The sequence below is a fragment of the Zootoca vivipara genome, chromosome 16 (genome assembly GCF_965207765.1).
Source record: "Zootoca vivipara chromosome 16, rZooViv2.hap1.1, whole genome shotgun sequence".
Classification (NCBI taxonomy): Eukaryota; Metazoa; Chordata; class Lepidosauria; order Squamata; family Lacertidae; genus Zootoca; species Zootoca vivipara.
In genome coordinates this window covers 15,852,901-15,878,000 of record NC_142599.1, presented here as the reverse complement: position 1 = coordinate 15,878,000, position 25,100 = coordinate 15,852,901, and the positions used below count along the sequence as shown (strand labels likewise).

General features: G+C 48.0%; 1 protein-coding gene and 1 long non-coding RNA gene across 13 annotated transcripts in view; both read left to right on the top strand.

The window, feature by feature from the left end:
* Positions 1-13,709, top strand: part of DEPDC5 (DEP domain containing 5, GATOR1 subcomplex subunit) — a 48,883-nt gene extending 35,174 nt beyond the window's left edge. For all 12 annotated transcript variants that reach the window (XM_035097587.3, XM_035097585.3, XM_035097586.3 and 9 more), the window contains 10 exons: positions 3,266-3,417; positions 4,405-4,482; positions 5,609-5,741; positions 6,363-6,471; positions 6,651-6,875; positions 7,858-8,027; positions 8,307-8,478; positions 10,685-10,745; positions 11,254-11,336; positions 13,066-13,709. In XM_035097587.3, the coding sequence (XP_034953478.3) occupies positions 3,266-3,417; positions 4,405-4,482; positions 5,609-5,741; positions 6,363-6,471; positions 6,651-6,875; positions 7,858-8,027; positions 8,307-8,478; positions 10,685-10,745; positions 11,254-11,336; positions 13,066-13,358 (1,476 nt within the window). In that variant the 3' untranslated portion in view covers positions 13,359-13,709. The remainder of the gene's footprint in view (positions 1-3,265; positions 3,418-4,404; positions 4,483-5,608; positions 5,742-6,362; positions 6,472-6,650; positions 6,876-7,857; positions 8,028-8,306; positions 8,479-10,684; positions 10,746-11,253; positions 11,337-13,065) is intronic.
* Positions 13,710-15,938: 2,229 nt separating this feature from the next.
* LOC118076353 (uncharacterized) lies at positions 15,939-21,651 on the top strand. The gene is made up of 3 exons (XR_004691487.3): positions 15,939-16,123; positions 19,001-19,128; positions 20,701-21,651. It is a non-coding gene; the product is annotated as an uncharacterized LOC118076353 (long non-coding RNA).
* Positions 21,652-25,100: the final 3,449 nt, after the last annotated feature.

The following is a 25,100-nucleotide window of genomic DNA, read 5'->3' as shown; positions in this document are numbered from 1 at the left end:
AGATGGGCCACTGGCCTGATGTCCTCTCTCCTATTGGGCCCTGAGGGTTCTGCGTCCCAGGAGGCTCACACCGTCTTCTGGCAAGACCTTTTTTTCGGTGTGTGACCTGCTTTGCTTCTAATGGTTTTGAGAGCAGAGGATGCTGGATTTGCAGGAGGTGGGGGGAGGGAGGGAGGGAGGGAGGGAGGACGAAAGTGCCATTGGGAACATGCAGTACCGGTTAATATATAATGAGAGCTGTTCGTTCCTCTTCAGAGAAGGCTGGAGGGGATCCAGGGCGAGGCTGGCTCTGCAATTCCAAGCAGAGCATCTGTTCCTCCTGGCTGCTGAGACAGTGTCATGTAGGTGGTGAGGGGGGGAGGGTGTGAAGTGCGGGGCTGCGGGGAGGTGTCACATAAGCTGGGCCTGCAGGAAACCATCCGTCCCCAGGTGGGAAGGGGGCTGCAATGACGCCATTCGTTCTTCTTTTCCCCCCACCCTCCCTTTCTAATCGTTTTGTTGTTGCCTTCTTGCAAAGTGAAATAGAGTCAATAGAACTTAAATAACTGCTTAAATAACCTGAAGAAGGTTTCTTGTGTTCAGAAAGACAATGAAGGTTGCAAATCACTGTGGTGTGAATTGAAACGCCTCTGGGAAAACAAAAAAACAGATTGTCTCTCAACTCGGAAGCCTGAATTAGAGATGCTGGTGGAGGGTTTGGAAAGCGGCTGACATTTTATTTATTTGTTGCCTTCACCTTCCACCTTTTTCTCCGAGCTCAAGGTGACGTACATGGTTCCCTCTTTCCTCATTGAATCCCCACAACACCCCTGTGAGGTAGGTCAGGCAGGGACAGACTTGGGGCCACGCCCAGTGAGCTTTGTCGTCGAGTGGGAAATTGAGCCCTAGTCTCTCAGGTCCAAGTCGGATGCTCTACTACTGAACCACACCTTCAAAGGAATTAGGAGGACGGTACCCGTTAACGATTGCTTACGAAATTAGGTAGAAGTCTTGCTCAGCGTCGGAACTGATTCAAAGATGCTCAAGACAATCATTACAGTGGATGCTCAGGTTGCAAACGTGATCCGTGCGGGAGGCATGTTCGCAACCCGCAGCGCCGCGTCTACGCATGTGTGGGTCGCAATTCAGCTTCTGTGCATACGCAAGCGCCGAAACCCAGAAGTACCCCATTTGGGTACTTCCAGGTTCGGCGCAGGATGCAACCTGAAAATACACAACCTGAAGCGTCTGTAACCTGAGGTATGACTGCATTTTTAAGACCTTAATTTGGACTGTGCCGGCTGAGGTCTTCAATGCTTCATTTGCGTACACGCACCCCAGTGCCTCATCTACTAAAGCTTTGACATACTGTGTTGTTAGCAGCAGATGGGATCCGTTTGGGGGGCAGCTGGCCTCGTTTTGATGCGGAGGCTTTTGAGGCTCACATTCCTTCCAGAAGGTTCTTTGTTGTTCATTCCACCGCAACTCCCGAGCCTTCCCTTGGAATGTCCCACTTTCCAGTCCTTGGCGGGGGGGGGGCGTTCTGCGTTATCATGCAAGTTGCAAGCCTGGCTGGTTGGAGGAGGAGAACATCTCAGCTCCTCTCCTCTTCCCCCAAAACTCTTGTGTTATTGCATTTCTAATACAGTGGTGCCTCGCTAGATGAATTTAATTCGTTCCACGGGTCTTTTCTTATAACGAAAAATTCGTCTAGCGAATCCCATAGGAATGCATTGAATTGTTTTTGAAAAAAATTTTGCCCATAGGAACGCATTAATTGAATTTCAATGCATTCCTATGGGAAACCGCGATTCGCTAGACGAATTTTTCATAAAATGAATTCGTCTAGCGAGGCAACCTCCACTCGAAAAATCCTTTCGTTAAGCGGAAAGTTCGTTAAGCAGGGCGTTCGTTAAGCGAGGCACCACTGTAATCACCTTTTCCTCCTCTAAGGAACTCCAGTTGGTGGACATGGTTCCTCCCCTCTTCATTTAACCCCCTCCCCCAAAATGCCCTGTGAGATAGCTTAGGCTACGAGGCAGTAATTGGCCCATCCAAGGTCACACACCTAGCGAGCTTCATAGCTAAGTGGGGATTTGAACCGTGGTCTCCCCCACCTCCTAGTCCCAACATACTAACCACTACATTGCACTGGCTCTCTTGAGGGCTTATCTTAAACAGAAGAGGCAACTCGCACAATTTTGTAATCCGGGGTTCTGGTTTTTTTCAGTAGTGGAATGCAAAACACTTCCCATGAGCTGAGAGGAGGCAGTAAGTGTCCCAAGAAAGGAGCAAAACTGGAGGCCGCAGTGCTTTCTGGAGACCAGTTGCCGGAAACCTCGGGAGGGGAGATGGCTCTGGTGCTCGGGTCCTGGTTGCAGGTATCCAACCCCACAGGCATCTCGTTAGCCCCGGTGAGAACAGGATGCTGGACTAGATGGGCTGTTGGCTTCATTCAGACGGGCTCTTCTTAATGTTCTTCTGTGGACCCTGAACTCCACTGCCAGATAGGTTTGCCTCTCATCACCTCACGACAGAAAATCCCCTCCAGGGAATGAGGAAGGGGCCACAGAGCGGCCATTCCCACCACCCTTAGCAAACCACAGTTCCCAGGATTCTTTGGGGGCAGCCATGTGCTTTCGATGATCATCTGGGCAATTGCACTTGTGGTGCTGCGCTCTACAAAATATCACAGGGTGGTGGCTCCAAAATGGGCATTTCCCAGCACTCTAAAATGCCCTCCTTCTACCATAGGCAAAGCATCATGTATTGGTTGCTCCAGGTGTCTTCCAAAGTCTAATCTTCTTGCCCAGGTCTTTCCTGATCCAGAAGACTGGAACCTCAAATTACTGAATGTCTGCTTCTATAATACTGTTTTCATGTTTTGTATCTCTGAGGGGTTTTTTAAAAAGCTTTTACAGTGGTACCTCTACTTACAAATAACTCTACTTACGAATGTTTCTACTTACGAATGGAGCTCCGTCCGCCATCTTGGATGCGGTTTAGATATGATTTTTTCTACTTACGAATTTTTAGATAGGGTTGCTTCTACTTACAAATTTTTTCTCCCAATGCATTCCTATGGGATTCGACTTACAAATTTTTTCGACTTACAAATGTGTGTTCGGAACACATTAAATTCGTAAGTAGAGGTACCACTGTATTGGGCTTTTTATGTCGTATTTGTATATATGGTTTTTCCAATATCAATCAGTTTAGAATAATGCTGCTAAATTAAATAAATGAATTGTGCCCACAGAGGAGTTGCCTTTCTTTCCCTCCTCAGGTCTCGATTGATCAGACAGCCCCTGCCACTCTCGAAGGCGTTGCACTGAGCAATGCAAGCCAGTCCACAGACAGGAACATCAGCCAAGCCTTTGCCAGCTCCCAGAACTTAGGAGACCAGGGATCTGCCACATCTGGTTCCGTCGAGAACAGGTGAGCCGGTTGACACAGGTAAGAAGGCTCGTTGTGGGCCTGTCTGGTCTGTATACCTACAAAATCGCCTTTCCCCATATATTCCCACTCGGCCGCTCTGATCAGCGGAACTGTGCCACATAACAACTGTTTCTCATTTGTAAGAAATAGATTTGGTGTTTTTTTTTAGTGTGGCAGCACCTAGACTTTGGAACTCCCTGCCACTTGAGATCAGGCAGGAACCTTCGCTATATTCTTTTCAGCACCTCTTAAATACAATTTTTGTTTAGACAAGCCTATCCAGATGTTTAGAGAGTCGGTGCAAGTTTTAACCTGCTTTTAGCCCATTGTTATTTTAAGTTTTAAATTGTGGTTGTTTTTCTCGTTGATAATTTGATCGTCTTTTTTGTAAACTGCTTTGAGAGGTTTAAAAACAAACAAACAAACAAATCAAGTGGTGTATAAATTTTATGAAATAAATGTAATTTAAAAAAATCTCCTGGGCTGTCCCAGACTTGAGATGACACAGCTATATTGTCTAGAGTTTTGTAAAATCTGTACGGGCAGCAGAGCGACTGTACTTGAACTACAGAAGCTGGTGGATGTTTAGGCTCCTGCTTTCCAAAAGCCCTGGCATGGCCTTGAAAGGAGAACAGACTTTTGATAATGCAGAGAGACTGATGGAGAGAGACAAAGGTAGAGAAAAGAAAGTCCCTCTTCATGCAACACATAGCTAGTTAAACTACGGGACAGGAGGCAGTCAGTGAAGTTCTCAAACCTAGACTGGGTTTAAAAGTGGATTGCACAAATTCGTGGAGGCATCTTGTTGGCCAATGTGAGGAGGGGAGGACGGACTCCCCACCCCACCCCTGCTTGGCCTGATCCAGCAGGCTTTTCTTATGCTCAAAGCAGCTGGAGGGCCTTAAGTAGTTGGGGAAGGCTGCCTGAAATGAGCCAAATCGAGCTGGCGGCTAGATGTATTTATATAGATTTTTTTTAACTTTGCAGCTCTCAGCCATCCTCAACAAGCTCCCTGACCTCATCGTCTACTTTGATAGAGATCCTTGAAGCCATGAAGCACCCCACGTAAGGGCAACTTCTCTCTCTCTCTCTCTCTCCCTCTCCCTCTCCCTCTCCCTCTCCCTCTCCCTCTCCCTCTCCCTATCTCCGCCTCTGGGGGCCTTTTGCTTGCAAAGCAGATGCTATGGCCCTGCCCCTAAAAATAAGGTTTCTAGTCCTCATGCTTTTGAATAAAGGGCCGCTGTAACTGGGAAGCAGCCTCATACAGAGTGTCGTAGGAGCGTGCCAGTCAGTAAGAAAGAGTTGGAGTTAACTCATTATTACCCAACGCACGAATTTCACAGACTTGGTTGAATGTCAGGCCTAATGAGCAGAGCAGCTCATTCCTGCTGATGAAAATCAGTTGCCAAGACTGAAAGTCCCTGCCTCCTCACAGCCCATCTAAGTCCCCCTCCTCTTCAGGGCTTTTTCCAAGCAATTGGAGACTGCACCTGCATGCATCCAACCAACCTCTCCTCTGCCCTTTTGCTGCATCTCCTGGTTCTGGGAGACAAGGTGGGAAGCAGGAGGAGGAGACACTCGTGACTCTTCGCCAGCCTGACTCATATTTGCCTCTTGCCCCCCCCCCCAGCCTCCTCTTCTGCCTCTTGATTCTGGACTGCTCTCTGTCACAGACTCCTCCAGCTCACTAAGCTCTGACACCTTTTCCCAGTCTGCTCCCTCGGATCACTCATCATTGCCCCACCACCACTCCCTGAGCTCTGAGCGTTCTTCCCTTGGTGGCTCCCCACCTGGTGCCTCCCACCACTCCTCTGCATCCGTCCGGTTCATGACACCAAGCTAGACCATTGGTTCAGCTTGCTCAGTATTCATCCACACGGACGTGGCCAAATCTTTCTCCCTGCCCTACCTAGCAATGCCATTAGGGATTGAACTTGTGCATGCAAAGCAGATGGTCTGCCACTGAGCTGTAGCCTTTCCCAGCCCAGATAGTATCCTTCTCCAGAAGAGCAGACTGCAAGTGGCAAATTTGTGTCCCCCCTCTGTCGTCTAGCTGTCTCCCTCACAAGGAGGGTTGCAGGAAACCTGGCATGGCTACACCTGCATGCCCCATCCAGTCAAGGGCTGGAGAGGGAAACAATTTTATCCCTGCCTGTATTAACACGCCGTACCTTCTCCCGCCGGGCTTCAGCACAGGGATCCAGCTGCTGTCAGAACAGAAGGGGCTCTCTCCGTCCTGCTTCATCAGCGCGGAGGTGGTCCACTGGCTGGTGAACATGGTGGAAGGGGTGCAGACCCAGGCCATGGCCATTGATATCATGCAGGTGAGAAGAGCGTGTGCACATGCCACCTTGAACCAGCTGCAGTTGACACCTTTGCTTTACCAGGGTGCTAATGGGCATGAAAAGTGCCTCCCTTGGGCAATAGGAAAGGCAAAAGACTTCAGTGATGGGCAGAGGGGTCCCAGGCAGTGTTCAAGAGAGGAAGGCAGAGCCCCCCCCTTGCCATATTTTCAGCTCTTCACTTCACCCCATAGTGCTGAATGCGTGCATAAACACCCATTCAAGTCATAGGGGGGTGAAATAACAAGGTGCAGTTGAGAGGACCCCTACTGGGATGGTGGGTGAGCCTGCCCCCCCAGGCCCTGGAGACGACGCGCCCTCCTGCCTGCCCTGGAGACCATAGAATCATAGAATCGTATAGTTGGAAGAGACCACAAGGGCCATCCAGTCCAACCCCCTGCCGAGCAGGAAACACCATCAAAGCATTCTTGACATATGCCCGTCAAGCCTCTGCTTAAAGACCTCCAAAGAAGGAGACTCCACCACACTCCTTGGTAGCAAATTCCACTGCCGAACAGCTCTTACTGTTAGGAAGTTCTTCCTAATGTTTAATGTTTCTTCCTAAGTTCTTCCTAATGACCCTAACCCTGCTTCTGTCTGCAGAAAATGCTGGACGAGCAGCTCATCACCCATGCCTCAGGAGAGGCCCTTCGCACCTTCATCTATGGGTTTTACTTCTACAAGATCATGGAAGACAAGGAGCAGGAGCGAGGTCAGGCTGTGTGTGGCGAAAGGCAACTTGCACCTCTTGTGGAGGCTTGGGGGGGTGTTAGAGGGGCGGGGGCGGCTTCCTCAGGGATGCTGGTCTTGCAGTGGTAGCTCTGGCCATCCTGCAAAGCTGACGCAACACGCCATTTCACAGGGGCCTCTCCTTTTCTTCTCTTCCTGCAGTGGGAATCCAGCAGCCAGCCATGTGGCACACGGCCGCTAAGGACGACTTCTCTGCCTTCCAACGGAAGTGGTTCGAGGTGGCCTTTGTGGCCGAGGAGCTCCTCCACTCTGAGATCCCAGCTTTCCTTCTGCCTTGGCTACCCAGCCGCCCGGCCTCCTACGCCAGCAGGCACAGCTCCTTCAGCCGCAGCTTTGGAGGACGGAGCCAGGCAGCTGCGCTGTTAGGTGACTGGGGCAAAATGGGTTAGCGGGATGATGGCTGCAGGTGGCCAGGGGAGATTTGAGCCCTTGCGGCCATCAGAAACACCACAGAGTTCATGCTGTGTGCATAAGAGGAAGAGAGGGTTTAAACCAGACACTGCCAAGCGGCCAACTTCCAGGTGCTGGTTGGAGGCAGTAGTCCAGAACATCTCAAGGGCAGCAGGATCATTGTAGGGCTGGGTAATCTAAATCTAATTACAGTATACTACTTTAACAAGCTTTCACGGGGCTGAGAAGCTGGAATTTTAGATGGTCAAATACAATCTTCCTCAACCTGTTTTGAGACTACAGTTCCCATCATCCCTGACCACTGGTCCTGCTAGCTAGGGATCATGGGAGTTGTAGGCCAAAAACATCTGGAGGGTCGTGGTTGAGGAAGCCTGGTCAAATATATCCTGTGGCCTCACTATTCAAGACCTCCAACAAACAGAGATAAGAATTAATCTCCGATTCGGGCAGGCCGTGAAATATGACTTAACTGTTCATCTTGCTGCCATATAATATTGGGTGTAGTTCATCTCCAATGTTCTGATCCCCCCCCCATAAAAATTGAATTAAAAGGAGGGGGCTAGAAATGTAGGGTTGGAAGGTACCCGCAAGGATCCTCTAGTCCAAAAGCTAAAAAATTGCTGACTGATGGCCATCCAACCTTCATCTGAAAACCCTCAGCGAAGGAGAGCCTACCTTGTGCTGTGGGGGTCCAGTCCACTGTTGGCAAAGGCTGGTTAAAACAGCTGCCCCTAAAACCAGCAGCCCCCACTGAGCATACATAGGAATCTGCCTTATGTACTGAGTCAGGCCCACTGCTGAGACCCTTCTGTATTGTTTACTCAGAGATAAGTCCTGTTCAGCAAAGGTTACTTGTGCCTTTCGTTAGAAGCTTCCTCCTTGTAGTTCCCCCACTCTTAACGGCTTCCTGCTGTTCTGGTTCCCTGACCCACGGCAGCTGCTACAGTGCCAGAACAGCGGACGGTGACGCTGGACGTGGACATCAACAACCGCACGGACCGCCTGGAGTGGTGCAGCTGCTATTACCACGGCAATTTCTCCCTCAACGCCGCCTTCGAGATCAAGCTGCACTGGATGGCTGTGACGGCGGCCGTTCTCTTTGAGATGGTGAGAGGGGGTTGGGCAGGAACGTTCCTTGCTGGGAACTGGCAATAGAGAGTCGAAGGGTAGGCCAGTTTCTTTGGTGTGAGGAAATAACAGCACTTCTGTAGTTACGCCTAGGATTGTAGAGTCATCTAGGTTTCCATTGTCCTGCTGAAGAATTTGGTGTAAACCACAAGTTTGCTGTGTTGCTGTGCCCTCATATGGGCCCTGGCAAGTGGCTTCTCTGGGCCTTTCTACCTCTCTCCCTCTCCCTCAGTGTGGCTCTGCTCCTTTTCCTCCCAGGTCCAAGGTTGGCATCGCAAAGCCACTTCCTGTGGGTTTCTGCTGGTCCCTGTCCTCGAAGGCCCATTTGCGCTGCCCAGTTACTTATACGGAGACCCCCTTCGAGCCCAGCTCTTTATCCCTCTCAACATTAGCTGCCTGCTGAAGGAGGGCACCGAGCACCTCTTTGATGGTAAGGAAGAGAGGGAGGCGGTGGCAACTTGGTGACTCAGGTGAGGGTGGAAGTTCTGCCCTGTCCCCCGGCATAAAGCCAAGCAGTGTCGCTCTTGGCTCTGGTTTGGTCCTGTGGAATCTGAAGTTGGATGCATGGGAAATTTCAGTCTTGTGGAACACTCTGCCGATAGAGATTCACTGGGTGCCTTCTGTTCCAACTTTGACATGCCTGCTGAAAACTCTTCTACAGCGGTACCTCGGGTTACAGATGCTTCAGGTTACAGACTCTGCTAACCCAGAAATAGTACCTTGGGTTAAGAAATTTGCTTCAGAATGAGAACAGAAATCGCGCGGCGGCAGCGGGAGGCCCCATTAGCTAAAGTGGTACCTCAGGTTAAGAACGGACCTCCAGAACGAATTAAGTACTTAACCCGAGGTACTACTGTATTCTGCCAGGCCAATGCTGAAAATTAAGAGTTCGCACTTCTGTGGTGTCTGTCTTAACTTTTTCATGTCGGGTTTTATGCCTGTATTGCTGTAAACTGCTTTGATTTATTTTTTTGACCCAGCAGTATACAAATGTTTTTTTTACAAATAAATCATAATAATTAAATTTGGAAAGGTGTTGTTTGCACCTGCTGGTGACAGGAGGAGATTCCCTTTGCTCAGTTTCAAAACTCTGCTCACTGTGGCGCTTGGATTTGGGCAAGGAGGCAGTCAGTACTCCTGCATTCCTCATTTTCAGTCTCTCCCTCCTTCCTGCCCTGTCTCAGATTGGCATGGGAGACACTCACTTAAATTATTGTGTGTTTCCTAATTTTCCCAAAAATTTCCCTGATAAGTCACCCATAGATCCTCCTCCAGTTTTAGTTTTAGTTCCTGCCTTCTCCAAAAACTGATGGGTTTCCTCCTCCTCCTCTTGTCATCTGGTGTATACTCTGCGGGGTTTTTTGAAGGTGCTGTATTTTTTCCCCTCCTGGTCTAAAAATATGAGCTCCTGTGCCTCTTGCACCCAGGACACGGCTCTCTGGCTTGTAGGATCTGAGAGGATGATCTGCCTCCAGATCTGCCTCTTGCTCACCTGACTGGAAGGAAGCCTAGGGCAGCAACTCATACAGAGCTGCAGCAGGTGCACTCACTCATTCTGCATCTGGTGTGACTGATGCCATTTCAGTAGAGACAGAATCTCCTTTTGGACTACACCTCCCATCAATCCCCAGCATCATAATGCTGTCTGGGGGTGATGGCAGTAGTCCAAAACTTATAGAAAACACAAGGTTGGTGAAGACTGGAATTTGGCAGCTTTCAACACTCGAAGGGGAGTGGGGCGCTGTAGTCTCCCAAGAACCACAAATGCATTTCTTTGTTCTAGCAATGACCGTGTTAAAGCAGTGTCCACCTTGCCATTTGAGACTTCATGATGAATGTCCTGCCAGGTGGTCACGTCCCTCATTCCACCACCCCCGCCTGCCTCCCCACACCCAATATGGAATGATCCAGACTTCTGCTGTGCAATTGCTTCCACTGTTACCATAGTTACCTCCCTCCCACCCCAAATATTTCAGACTTAAGGTGCTTTCTGGGAACATGAAAGGAAGGGAACAGCCAGTGGCTTTTCCCTGTCCGGTGATGAGCCAAAAGGCAGGAGGGGCTTCCTCATTGCAAACAAGAGGCAAAGATTCCCCCAAAAGGGGAATGCCCAGTTACGAAAGCTAATCTGCTTCATTTGTCTGTCTCCAACCTGAGTCTTCCCAGCTCTTGGAACTAGAACAGGCATCCCCAAACTGCGGCCCTCCAGATGTTTTGGCCTACAACTCCCATGATCCCTAGCTAACAGAACCAGTGGTCGGGGAAGGTGGGAATTGTAGTCCAAAACATCTGGAGGGCCGAAGTTTGGGGATGCCTGAACTAGAACCTCTAAATATGGCATAGTGGACCAATGGAGGTTCCATCCTTTTCCTCCCTCCACCCAGTATTAATACTGTCTTCCCTGAGAGTAGCAGCATCTCTGGCAGAGAAGGAGAGGGGTCTTTCCTACCCACCCCTGCTGCTTTCTGACATGAGTTCCAGCACTGAGCTATGGCTCTCCCACATGCATGTGTTTTAAGGAAGGAGGGCTGGTGTAACAACCTGGCCCTCCTCCCTACACATCCAGACGTCTTTAGGTACAATCTGATCCTATCCTTCTAGCAGAGTTGGAAAGTCACCCAATTGTTCTCTTCCAGGCTTTGAGCCAGAGACCTACTGGGACCGCATGCATCTCCTTCAGGAGGTGATCGCACACAGGTAAGCCTAGAAGGCAGGCAGGGTGAGGAGCGGCTGTTTAACCCTTGAGCCACAAGGACAATCACTTGTTGGGGGGGGGGGAGTGAGTGATCAGGGATGGGGAAATGAGATCAATCAGGTTTTCTGCAGGAGTCTTCGCTTTTATACAACCTTCTGCTGTCTGGTTCCTGCTCAGTGCAGAATGCAGTCATTCCTCTTGTCACTTTGGAGCACAGGAAGAAGCTGCCTTTCTCTTTGTCAGACCACTGTGTCTATGCTCTCTACCCCTGATCTACTGCCCTTGCCCCTATCCTAGGAGGCTGCCTTGTCCTCCATTGGCCCATCTAGCTAAGCACTGCTCCCACTGAGTGGCAGGACTGGCTCTCCAGGGTTTTAGGAAAAGGAGTCTTTCCCCAGCCCTACCTGAAGATGCTGCTGGGGACTGAGTTTGGGACCCTTCTGCAGGAAAAGGTACAGCCCTTCTGCGATTCCTTTCTCATTTCCTTCTGCAATGTTTTCTTCTCTCTAGGTTTGGGTTTGTGCAAGATAAATATTCTGCCTCTGCATTCAACTTCCCTTCAGAGAACAAACCCCAGTACATTCATGTCACAGGTGAATACTCCCTTTTTCCCCCCTTCTCCTTCTGAGGTTCTTATCCTCAAGACACAAAGCGTCCTGTGAGCAGCTGGCCTTGTATAAAACCACCAGCCATCCAGCAGAAAAATATGCTGAATGAGGAGATGAGTCAGCAAAAGGCCCCTAGCAAGCGATAACTGCTTTATCATTGAAGGCAAAGCTTTGCAGCAGAGTAGTGGGCTAGGTCAGGGGTGGGCACAGTGCTTTTTTAAAAGGAGGTACTCAAGGGTACGCAGTACTAGCACCTCTCTTTTTTTGTTTAAAATGTGACACTTACTGTAACAACTTCATGGTGAGTACCAGCACCTATTTTTCTAGGGAAAAAGCACTGGGTGGGCAGAAAGGAGATTGGCCAAGGGGAGGGGGTACCAATCTGATTTGCAAGAGACTAGCAAGGGGTGCAGTCTCCCAAAGCTGCAGCAACAACAAAACAGTTTCTCATACCAAGACTAGGCTTCTGGAATAAAGAATGCTTCTAAGTAGCCAAGATTGGACTTTTGACATCAATTCAATCCTGTTTCTGAAAACCAGTTCCAAGGCTCAGAATGTGCTCAGAGGTACCGTTTTCTTCCATTCTAACTGTGTCTTTTGCCCTTGGCTCCAATTGGTCAGGGACTGGTTGGTAAGTGGGCTGTAGGGGAATCCCATAACACCCAAGTGCCTTGGCCAATTGAGTCCCCCACAGCCCGCCTACCAACCAGTCACCAAAGAGAGAAAATGAGTAAGTTGCTAGAGAGGACCCTGGAAGGCAGCTGGCAGGGGCTCTGTCCTTCTCCAGAGGGGAGTGAGCTTAGGGAGAGGTTTGCCTTGCCCTGAGGCCCCCACCCACCGGCTTTCCTTCGCCCAATGGCACAAGCTCTTTCTCAAAGTTCTGGCAGCAGGATTGTGTCGCTGGACCTGATTTGCTCCTCAGCTGGAAGGGCCTATACCAGTGGGGGGAGGGAAAAGCAGCCTCAGCCCTGTACACCTGAAGGAGTATCTCTATCACTGTCATTCAGCCCAGACAGAGAACCAGCCCTGTGGGCCTTCTGGTGGTTCCCTCAATGCAAGAAGTAAAGTTATAGGGAATCAAACAGAGGGCCTTATTAGTGGTGGTGCCCATTCTGTGGAACGCCCTCCCATCAGTTGTCAAGGAGATAAGTAACTATATAACCTTCAGAAGACAGCCCTGTATAGGGTAGGCAGCCCAGTATAGGGAAGTTGTTTAAAATAATAATAATAATAATAATAATAATAATAATAATAATAATAATATTCAAAACAAGAAATATTAATATACTTCAAGGGTAGCCCAGGGAGGGGTGTGGCGGCTCGGGGGGAGTTCAGAGTCCCTGATAGTGAGGCCTAAAGTTTTTGACTAGCCTTTCTGTCTTAAGTAATAAAAAATATTTTTAAAATGTGATCACCAACCCACCCTCTTTGAGCAAGCTTGTGGCAATAAGGTTGATTGAGAAGAGATGTTTTGCAAGAGCTGTACTGCTAGCTCATGCTGGAGCTGTTTGCAAAAACCTAGCTCCTCAGCAAAGCAGGTTTTACAAAGGAGGCAAGCTCTCATTTTAAGAACAGAACTAGCAGGCATGCTAACTCTGCTGTAAGTTGACCAGGCTCGCAGTATGCATCATACGCTGACCTGTATCCATTACTAACCTAACTGCAATATGAGATTGTTGCTGCTTTTTTAAAAAACGGGGTCCTCTCGTTTCAGGGACGGTGTTCCTTCAGCTGCCGTACTCCAAGCGGAAGTTCTCTGGGCAGCAGCGACGGCGGCGCAACTCCACCAGCTCCACCAACCAGAATGTCTTCTGCGAGGAGCGTGTCGGCTATAACTGGGCCTACAACACCATGCTGACCAAAACGTGGCGGTCCAGTGCAACAGGGGACGAGAAGTTTGCTGACCGGCTGCTGAAGGACTTCACCGACTTCTGCTGGAACAAGGACAACCGGCTGGTCTCCTTCTGGACAGGCTGTCTGGAGAAGATGCACGCCAGCGCCCCTTGAAGAACCCCCACAAGCCACAGAAGTCAAATGTAGCTGAAGTTAGCTGTCCTGCAAAAATGGGTGCAAAGAGAATCTTGAGAAATCCTGGGCAGGCTCCTGGGAGCAAGGTCTCAGGAAGCCACAAATGGGCACATTTCACAGATGCAAATGGATAAGTCTTAATATGGGAAGGCGACTTCCCGCCCAAATGGAGGACAGCCTGATGGGCATCAGACAGCAGTGGAAGAAGACCAGAAGCTTTTTCAGAAAAACTAACTTTTTCATCTTTTGAAAATGCTCATTGGGAGATTTTGTGCATATGTAAAAAGTTGTACAATATTTATGGAATAAAAGCACACTGTTCTCCTCCCAGGGGTGGTGTATTCATTGGCTCTTGCTGCTTGCATGTGGCTGCTGGCAGGCAGCAAAACAGAGCTGCAAATGGTTGGATCCAGTGACTAGATGATACAGTAGAAGCTGGAAAAGCACATTTAAAGGGGTATGGCAACAGCACCTCTTTAGGAACCCGGGTTTTACTGTTGCCTGGCATGCAAACTCCTCACTTATTTATCTGATGTCATTCATTGGCTAAAAACTGACTCGGGAGCAGCCATGTTTGTTCATTTCACAGAAATTGCTTAGATAATTACCTACACTTTATGCTTCATAACTGTTTATCAGGCAGAGCTAGAGACTCTCTTCTTTTTAAAAAATGAGGGCTGGTCACCCCCATTCCAGAGGGGAGGCCTAGGACCAGTGGAGAGAAATCAAAGAATTGGACCTGGGCTAAAAATAATAATAGAAAATATATAAGGATAAGAGTTATTTGACAATGGAGAAGCCTGTCTCAGAAGGTGATTGATGGGTTCTCCTTAGCTGGTAGAGGCATTTAAATAGAGGCTGGTTGGCCATTTGTCATTGTTGCTATGGCTGGATCCTGCATTATAAGACCCTGCACTGAGCAAAAAATTGGATTGGGGACCTTTCCAACATGATTCCATGAAGCTAGATAAGCAAAACTGGAGGAGAGAGTGCACCTCATCTTTCTGCGTCAGTGCATGTCCAAAAATTGAGTAGATCCATTTCCTCACATTCCCAAAACTACCTGGGACTCAGCAATTATGCATGAGTGATGATAGAGCTGCATTCTCACATCACCGAGCCTAATCCTTGCCTGACTTGTGTTACTCAGCCTTTTCCTTCAAAGTGGACAGTTGCCCTGCCATGCAGGGATGTGTGGCTGGCTTCCAAGAATCTTCTGCTCGGAAAGGTGTGTGCAGAGAGACTGGATTCCTCTCTCCTATTTATTGCTTTTAAGAAATCCCTTTTGTGGGGTAGGGAGTCGGTTCACTTCCTAATGAGGTTGAAGGTTTGGAGGGGAGAGCCTTTCTGCAAGTTCCCTCTCTACAGACAAAGGCTTTTCAAAACCACAAAAAGTGCTCCAGCCCCCATGGAGCTTTCAAAATGCAACCGGGCTACTCAAAGCGATGTGTTTTGCTCTCCAGTTGATGATGATTACATTTATAGCTCACCTTTTCCTCCAAGCAGCTCAGGGGGTACACAGACATGGTTCTCCAACTTCCCATTTTATCCTCACAACAACCCTGGGAGGTAAGCTAGGCTAAGAGTGAGTGTCTGGCCCAAGATCAAACACTGACCTACATGGCTGAGTGGGGATTCGAACCCTTGTCTCACAGTTCACAGGTCACCAACTAGCTCTGTCTGTTGACATCTGATCTGCTTTATATACCATACCATTTGACTGCAGAAAACCTCAGAGTGGTACCATGCATAGACAGGAAACACTGGGCTGCATGGGATATGTTGCCAATTGGGCCCCCACTCACTTATCCTATATAATAAAGTCCCTGTGTCTCTGCGTCCAGTATTCCCTGTGTCCCTGGGTTTGCGCTAATGCGCATGTGCCCCACGGACACAGGGACTGGACGAAGAGGCGAGACGTACACACGTGCTCTCTCTCCCCCCCCTCAACCCTCTGCCTCCTGTTCCCCTGTGGCGGCGGACCAAGATGGCGGCATTGGGCTCCGGGGCCGCCGCGGCGGGAGCCCGGTCCGGCTCCCGCCGCCGCCACGGGCTGCGGCCCTGGAGCCCGATGCCGCCATATTGGTCTGCCGCCGCCGCCTCCTGACAACCCTACCTGGCCCGTGGGAGGAGTGGCGGGGCCGTGGCCTTCCCTCCCTCTCTGCGCTCGGCCGCGGGACACGACGGGAGAGCGCTTTGTTTAATTGTGTTCCCGGCGCGCCCCGCAGCCAAGCGCAGAAAGGGAGGGAAGGCCGCGGCCCCGTCGCACCTCTAGCGCCCGTTTTCTTAACGGGCTGAATGAGACTAGTTATATATATTGTTATATGTTGCTCTCATGCATTTATGAGCATTTTGCAGTGTGTGTGTGGGAAAATCAGATAATTTCATTGTTGTGGCTTAAGTGGGGTAGTCCACTGATTATGGGGATACACAATATAGGGAATCCCCATTTATTTTGTGGCTCAGGGACATAAGCAGCTGCAGTAGGAGGAGAGGAAAGAGCATGATTAACAGCTGTGAGTGGACCCTTTTCCCAACCTTTGAAACACCAGGGAAACTCCCAACAAACATGCTGCAGCTGGAACTGGGTGCAGCTGAATGGAACACAGCTGTGGGCCGCCTGAGAAAACCATCCACCTGGGGTGGGGTGGGGGAGGCTGCCCATAAAATAGCGAGTCTTGCATGAGAGTCACTAGACGTTGGCTTTTTCCAGGCACAGCAACTCTTGTGGAGCCCTTTTGTAGGTGAGTTGAGTGTTTTCTGGACCCTGTGTGAGATCCCAGAGGCTGAGTGGGGGGAGGGTGTATCAGAAGGAAAATGGATTTTATTGTCTCATATGCATTACGGTAGTAACTTCGTACTGCATCTGAAGTGTGCATGCACATGAAAGCTTATACAATATACACAGAACAAACTTAGTTGGTCTCTGAGGTGCTACTGGACAATTTTCTAATTTTATTTATTTCGACTGCGTCAGAACAACACGGCCACCTACCTGAATTTGTACTGCATGTAACTGTAATTTTGCGATGTCTTTGTTTAAGCCGCCTGTTGTCGCTTCATTCTTATTTTTTGTACACCGCTTAGAGATATTTTTAAAGGTGTTACAGAAACGAAAAGATCAATCGGCATAGATTTTCGGAGCCGAGGCCTCTGTAGCAAATAAAGAACTGGGTAGAAGTCAGCACCTTTAAAAGGACCTTCTGCTGCCCCCTTAGCTGTACCCCTAGGAGAACCCCCCCCCCAACCTCAAAGCCGCTGCCCGCTCGCCTGCCCGCCCGCCCTTGGCCTTGCAACGTGCGCTCCGACACCCCCCACCACCTTTCCGATTGCAAACGGGCTGAGCGACCCTGCCCACACGCTCGGGTCCTGCCTTGGGGCGGGGCTGGTCCTGCGTCTTTCTCGGCAAGTGCGGGGGAATGAGCCCGGCGTGCGGGGAAGGCTGCTTGCTTATAAGAGAAACGGGAGCCGCTGGTGAGTTGCCAGCCAGGAACGGGTGGAGTTATTTGTGTTTACCGGATTTATACCCCCACCTTTTCCCTTCAAGGGGCCCGGAGTGGCACACCTGATTCTCTGCCCTCTGTTCATCACCACCACAAGAGTAAACTAACTGAGAGGTCATGATTGAGAGGTGTGATTTTATATGAAAACCTCATCTTTTCCCCAATTTGGAGACTGCAATTTGCAGGTGGAATACAGAGAGGAGCTGGCTAGAGACCCTAGACACAAGGGGTCAGCAACCTTTTTCAGCCGTCCCTCAGACCATTTGGTGGGCCAGACTATATTTTGGCGGAAAAAAATGAACGAATTCCTATGCCCCACAAATAACCCAGAGATGCATTTCAATTAAAAGCACACATTCTACTCATTTAAAAACAGCAGGCAGACCCCACAAATAACCCAGAGATGCATTTTAAATGAAAGGACACATTCTATATGCATCCTATATAATAATGTCCATGTTGTCCCTGCGTCCAGATGTCCCGTGTGTCCCTGGGGTACTGCGCATGTCCCCCAGAGACACAGGGATTGGACGGAGGGACAACCAGGGACACAGGGATTGGACCCGTGCTCTCGGGACACAGGGAACAGCCAACTGCCGCTCCGCCAACCGCCGCTCCGAAGCCCAGTCTCATGCTGGAGGTGCGCGGTGAGGCGGCGGGGGAGAGAAGCGCTCCCCCCCCCGGCAGCCTTGCCGCACACCTCCGGCATGGGACGGCGCTTCCTCGGGGAACCTGAGGAAGCCGAAGCGGCAGCGGGCGCGGAGGGAGGCCCGCTTTGGCTTGGCAGCGGCGGGAAGAAGGGGAGGAATTCCTCCCCTTTTTCCCGCCGCCGCCAAGCCAGTCCCGGAGCCGAATTGCGGCGCGGCGGGGTTTTTCGCCGTTTGCCTCCCCCTCGAGGGAAGGCAAACGGCGAAAAGCCCCCGCTGCGGACTGGCTTGGCGGTGGCGGGAAGACCCGCCACCGCCAAGCCAATCCCGGAGCCGATTTGCGGCGCGGCGGGGTTTTTCGCCGTTTGCCTCCCCCAGGGGAAGGCAAACGGCGAAAACCCCCCGCTGCGGACTGGCTTGGCGGTGGCGGGAAGACCCGTCACCGCCAAGCCAGTCCCGGAGCCGAATTGCGGCGCGGCGGGGTTTTTCGCCGTTTGCCTCCCCCTCAGGGGAAGGCAAACGGCGAAAAGCCCCCGCTGCGAACTGGCTTGGTGGTGGCGGGAAGACCCGCCACCGCCAAGCCAGTCCCGGCAGGCCGCTTCCTCTAGCGCCCGTTTTTAAACGGGCTAAAATCCACTAGTTTTAAATAAAAGGACACATTCTACTCATGTAAAAACACGCTGATTCGAAGGCGATTGGGCCGCATCCGGCCCACAGGCCTTAGGTTGCCTACCCCTGCCCTAGACTCTAGGCTAGAGAATCCTTTTAGCCATGGTAATGGTCAGTGTTATAAGAATTTTTGTAACTTTTCCTTCAGGGGGTTGTCTCATTTCTCACACCTGAGAAAGTTTTGTCCCTCCGCCCCCTTATTTCCTGATTGTACTACAGTAGTATAAAACAAACCACCTTGGTGCTGTTCCTTCCTACCAAATAATTTGTCAGAAGCTGAGATTTGAACCCAAGGCCAGAATTCTATTGCTTGCTGGTGCCTGTGCTTTTGTTCCTGTCTGGCCCTTCCTAGTACCAATTTAAAATAAAAAGGGAACCAAACAAACCACATTTTAAATTATAAAAACAGTAGTTTCAAGGGCCATGCTTCATTCAGATAATTCTGTAGGCAATTTCCGTCTTCAGAGCCACAGTCTAATTTACTAGATTTTAGTTTAAATGGTTTTTTTAAAAACTAGGCGTTCAAGCATGGTGTGAAGAAAGCAGATAGAAATAAGATTTTCTCCCTTTTTTTCACAGTGCAAGAACTTAGAATCATCTCTCTTATCTTTCTCTCTCTTGCACACATACACAGAGAAAGAGAGAACGAGAACCAGTTATGGCACTAGGACCTGGGAGACATGGGTTCAAATCCCCACTCGGCCATGAAACTCACTGGTTAACCTTGGGGCAGTCATTCTCAGCCTGACATGCCTACCTCACAGGGTTGTTGCGGAGATTAATGGTTCCTTGTTCCCCACAGAAGAGGCCACGCATGGACCAAAAAGGTGAAGTGGTTCACAGCCCTGCTGAAGTGGAACCAAGAGCCATCAAGCAGGAAAGCTTTTCAAGCTCTCCGGCAACCCCCTTGGGGCCTGGCAAGACTGGCAGGTACTTGGGGGGGAGGGTCCCTCCTCACAGCATCTGCATCCCTGCGAGAATCAGTTTGCCAATTTATGGAGGCAGGAATAAGACTCAACTTTTCTTTTGCAGAGAGTACAACTGGGGAACTGGAAATTGCCTAGCCTAGGCCAAAGAGAGGGTATACTCCTAAGCTTCTGAGAATGTTTTTTTTTTTTACTTTGTAAAAAAATGTATACACCACTTAATGTTTTTTTAAATGGTTTACAAAGAGAATAAGACACTAAAATAATCAGTAAAAGTAACTCTTTAAAAGCAACAATCAAAAGATGTGCTGTTGAGGTGTCTTTATATACAGTACTGTGTTTTTTTGTCCACCTTACAGATATTTTATATGGAAGTGTGGTTTATAAGTATTCAGATAACCAGCTGGATGGGGGGGGGGGGATTGCTCCAATGCAGGTTGTACCAGGATGCCTCCAGGTCCGTCAGGTCAGAGAAAGTCTTAGAATCATAGAGTTGGAAGAGACCACAAGGGCCATCCAGTCCAACCCCCTGCCAAGCAGGAAACACCATCAAAGCATTCTTGACATATGCCTGTCAAGCCTCTGCTTAAAGACCTCCAAAGAAGGAGACTCCACCACACTCCTTGGTAGCAAATTCCACTGCTGAACAGCTCTTACTGTCAGGAAGTTCTTGCTAATGTTTAGGTGGGATCTTCTTTCTTGGAAGGAGGCTTGCGCCACTCATCCAGGCGGTGGGGGTGCTGCTCCTTCTCCAAAGGGCTTTCTGTCCATGTTCTACCTGACGGCACTCTTCTTCTTCTTCATCTTGGAATGTGGCCCTCTCAGCGGCCATTAGCAGAGCAGGAATGCTTTTAAGGACATCAATAATGAATGTGCTAACTCTGTGCACTCTGGGCTGCTGCTGCTGCTTTATTGCGGCTCTGGCATCTCCTTTTGCCATGTTGGCTGGTGGAAAACGAGGAAAGTTGGCTGCGCTGGGTAGCTTAGGGCAGTTGCCTCCCACGCTGGGGGCTCACAGGAAGGGCCACTCCCTATGTCTGGATCACGAAGAACAGGCAAGTAGGTGGCAAGGGAGCCCGCTGTCAGTGCCCCATTTCCTTGGGGGTAACAGCAGCACCGAGGATTGGCACGTGGCACGCAGCCCAGGTGAATCTGGTGGATCACACAGATCCAGCCCCTCCAGGAGTTCAGAGCCCGCCAACTTCACAAGGCGGTTGCCATCTTGCAAAGTGGCCCGTAAGTCAAGCAACGAGGGGCGGCATTTCTCAAGTTTTAAAAGAACAAAGCTTGAGGCTGTTGTGAGTGCTAAGCTACGGGCCCGCTGTACAATTTCGTGGGGACGAGTTATCTGTGGAAGGGGTGCCCCTAAGATAGCATAGGAAATGAGAAAAGGGGGAGCAGATTTCATCACGCAGGGTATAGTCTAAACTCTGGAATTGGGTCCTCGAAGAAGTGATGGCCATCAACTTGGATGGCTTTAGAAGAGGGTTGGAGAAATTAATGGCAAGGCTCTTCTGATGGCCTTTGAACATGCTTGCATACTTACCTTCCCCATTTTCTCATCCTTTTCTTCTAGAAAGTGAAAAGAAAAGGGCGGTGATGGAGGGGAGATCTTACTTTTTAAGAAGCCTTCCACTGATCCTTTCCTGCCTCTCCTTGTGCTGGATCCAAAACATACCAGTACTATGTCCTGCAGTTGCGAAGACCCACATTCGTCATCCGTTGCATCTGTGGAAAACAGTGCCAGGGAACTCTTTTCAGGTGGTTCATAGTCTAAACAGAACCACTTTTGACATCGGGGTCTGCTAAGGACTCCAAGATTTCTTGTAACTATTTTGCAAAGGAAGGCTTCAACCGTTTGATAAGCTGTCAAGTTTCAGAGCTCATTGATGGGAATCTGCTTAGCTGCCTTCAGAGGTTCCACCTGGACAGAGGTGTATTCCAAGCCTCACAGGAGGAGAGCAAGACCAACATACATGGCTTTCTTTAAGAATTTTTGGAACTGTAGGTTCCAGATTGTAGCTGTAAGAGTAAACTACAGTTCCCAGGATTCCCTGGGGGAAATAATGTAATTTCAGTGTATGGTGTGCCCAGCAGCTAGCACGCCCCAAGCCACTCTGCGCTCTTTCCTGTTGTGGAACTTCTGTTGTGAGCTGAAATAATGGAAATTGTGTCTCTTTGGAGGCAAGAGAGAGGAAGGGGCATTTGACACATGCCAGAGACCATAGAAATGTAAGATTGTTATATGGCCTTTGCAGTAATTTTATCAAATTGTTTACTTTTTAAGCAGCATTCCAGATCACAAGGTCCATTGAGGGTTTTATTTGCTTAACTCAAATGTGAGGCCCTCCAGATGTTCTGGGCTACATCTTGAATCATCCTGGATTGCTGGCCTTGCTGGTTTGGGCTGATGGGACAGCAACATCTGGAGGGCCAGCAGTTTCATCTTAACTGTTTCTCTTTTATTTTATTTTATTTTGTAATTTTCAGTTATATACATTTCAATAGTTTTACAGTCATTTAAACGTTTCAAGACTTCCTTCTTCGTCTTTCTGGGGTCCCTTAAAATTATGTTTATATTTCTTGCATATTCTAAATTAACTTTTTTATTCACCTACTTTAATTATATACTTTTTTTTTTAAAAAAAGCTCAACAATACAAAAAAAACCACACACAAATTGGGTACATAAGACATGACTAGACTAACATATAATTACTTAGCACGACCTTGCATAACCTAACACAACACCCTCCACCCACCTTGACTCCCCTCCCCTCCATCCCAATTTCTATTGTAAATTATATTGAGTATTTGCATTGCATTTCCTTTCTAAATTTTCTGATATATCCTTTTGAACATCATTCTTCTTATAAGCTGCTTATAACTCTATTACCTTAATCTATGCATCTCAACATGCTTTTTTGTGAACAGTGTTTTTCCATATGTTGTTCAAAACATTCCCATTCTAACCTTAATCTTTGGTTTGATTGTAGCCTTATGGCTGCTGTTAATTTTGCTAATTGTATGTAATCGCTCATTTTGCATAGCCACTCCTCTTTTGAGGGGATTTCTTTACTTTTCCATTTACTTGCTAATACCGTTCTAGCTGCTGCCGTGGCATACAAGAAGATTGTTTTCCTATCCTTTGGAATATCTTTCCCTAGTAGGCCCAATAGATAAGCCTCTGGGTTCTAGAGGTTCTTATTATCTTTATTTCCTCATGTACTGTATCCCAAAGGAGTTTTACCTTTTTGCATCTCCACCAGGCATGATACATTGTCCCCTCCATTTTTTCACATTTCCAATACAGGTTAGATTTAAATTTATAAATTTTAGCCAATTTGGATGGTGTTAGATACCATCTATAGAGCATTTTCATATCATTCTCCCTAATCATATAGCATGCTGTGAACTTTATTTCCATGCACCAGTATTTCCCACTGTTCCATGTATATTGTTCGTCTGATATCTTAGCCCGTTTGATCAAGCATTCTTTTACCTGTTCGTCCTTCATGTCCCATTCCTTCATGTCCATTCATATACTGTACTTTGGATAGTAGGTTTTTTTGTTATTTAATAATACAAAATACAAATACAAAACAATTATATTTAATAATATAACTGTGATTCTTCTTCACTGAATCCTTTAAGTCCTGCTCAAATGCACTTTTTAATTGGTGATATTACAGCCAGCCAGATAACCGATGTTTTAATTTCTTCCTATGGCTTCAGTTTTATTTGCCCTTGTTAAACCCCTAAGAGTGGCTTATAGATTGGCCATTTGTTATCCATATTCAATTTTTTTAACTGCAAGGGCCTCTGGTGGAGATAACCACCAGGGGGTCTTAGGTTCTAATATTGGCTGGTATTTACTCCAAACGTTACGTTTTCCTAAAAATGATTGTTGAATCCACTATGTACTTTTATTGTGACCAAGATAAGCGTGTCAACCGTACCTGTTGTTAAAGCTTTCTAAGTCTAATCTCTAAATTCAATTAGTAAAATTATCACATTCGAAATTCAGAATTAAATTCCCTTTGAGAGATCTGGAAGAATCTAAAATATTAACACATTTACTTTAAGTTCTATGTAAAGAAGTTCGCTTGAGAAAAGAAAAGAATCACTCTAATTAGTTTAATTCTGTACACTTATGAAACTGAAGGTTATTGCAATAATCCTGTCATATCCTTATCTGTTTACAATTTATTTGTAAAATATTCATTAACCATTTCCATTCTTTTTTAAAAAGTTACATTGATTTCTTATTTTTCTGGTAATTTTCACAATCTTAACTGTTTCTCAATGGGATATTGCCTCCTGCATTGAGTTATAAAGGAATAATTACAAATAAAATTTCTTTGAAAATGGCTGCCTCTCTTTGCATGGGTGGTATTGTGGTTGCTGTTGTTGGTTGGGATCTGAGCCTGGGTGTCTTTTGTACTAAGCTCTGGATTATTATTATTTTGCCCTTTCCCTTCCCTTAATTTTTTAAAACTTCGCTAGGACTAGCCTTGGGTGCCTTGTAAAATATATTGCTGAGACACACACGCGCCTTAATTTGCCCAGAGATGCCTACACATAGAAAATAGTCACTGCAAATTTTTATGCAAAGGTGTTGTTGTTTTTTAATTACCCTCCTTTCAAACCTATAATTGGAGACACAGAGAATTCATGCAAATTTTCTTAAGGACATATGTAGCAGGGAAAACATGAATGAAACAGTATTCAACCTGCTTAAAAATTTTTTAGGGGGTGCAATTTTAATGGAAACCTAATTCTCATTCTCCAAAAGCGGGGGTCCTTTGAAATTTGTACTCTGGATTTAGGTCTCCAACAACCGTGTGTACAAAAGGTATATGTTAGAGGAAATGACATACAAAAATGCATTTTATTACAGCAGATCATTTGCAACAACAAAAAAGTATACAGTATTAGGCAAAATGCCCCCCAAAATGCTGACAAATTTTTGTGAGGACTTGAAAATGATAATTGCAAACTATTTTGCAGTGTATTTCTCCAAAAAAGGTGTACAATACAGTAATGCATGCCTGTATGTGATTGTACTAATATATGGATTATTTTAGTGGAAATTGTGAATTTGAGGATTTGAGCAAAAATTGTAAACTGATGTGGAGGATTGGGAAAATGGGAAAGGGGGGGAACCCCAAAAGGGGCTGATTCCTCTCATTCCTCCTTAACCCATCCTCTAGCAAAAAAAGAACTGGGGGTGGAGGACAGCCCTTCCAAAAGACAACCCCTATAATGACGATATACAAGAACGTGCAGACTTGGTCCCACCAGAGAGCTGATGTTGCACACATAGTCCTGGTCCTGCTCTGTGCGGATAGGTTGGTCTGCCTCCTTTGCCTTTAGCGACCTGAGACAAATATATCCATCTTCTCCCTTCCTCCTGAACCATGGCAACAGATGGGGGTGACTCTTCTCCTGGCTCAGGCTGCAGCCCCGACGTCTGAGTGCCAGGGAGAAGGAGGAATGGGCACTTAGAGACAAGCTGTGCATTAATAAGTCATGCTTTCCCGGCAAATGAAACGAGAAAAAAAGTGTGCAAGCCAGGCGGAGGTGAGTTGGAGGCTTGGAAGTCACTTCACTCAGGCTCGTGGGGGAACATGGAGCCCAGGGCCAATATCTGCCTCCCAACCTGCTGCCCTTAATGTCACAAACACCGCTTCACTTTTCCTCTAGTCCTCAAGAGGTTTTGGACTATAGGCCCCATCAGGCTGGGGTAGGTGGGAGTCCTAGTTCAAACTAGCTGGAAGGCAAAGCTTGTTTACCCTCTGAAAAGCTCTTGCCACCTTTGCAAGGAAGGGCTTCTCTTTGCAGAAGAGAACAGACAATGGGTCCTGTAAAAAGGCACTCCCGAAAAAGCCCACCTCCCAGTAAACTTGGAAGGGAACATTTCAAATCCTACGCTTCTTTCAGCGAGCTCTTCCCGCTCCAATTTCACACTCGGAAA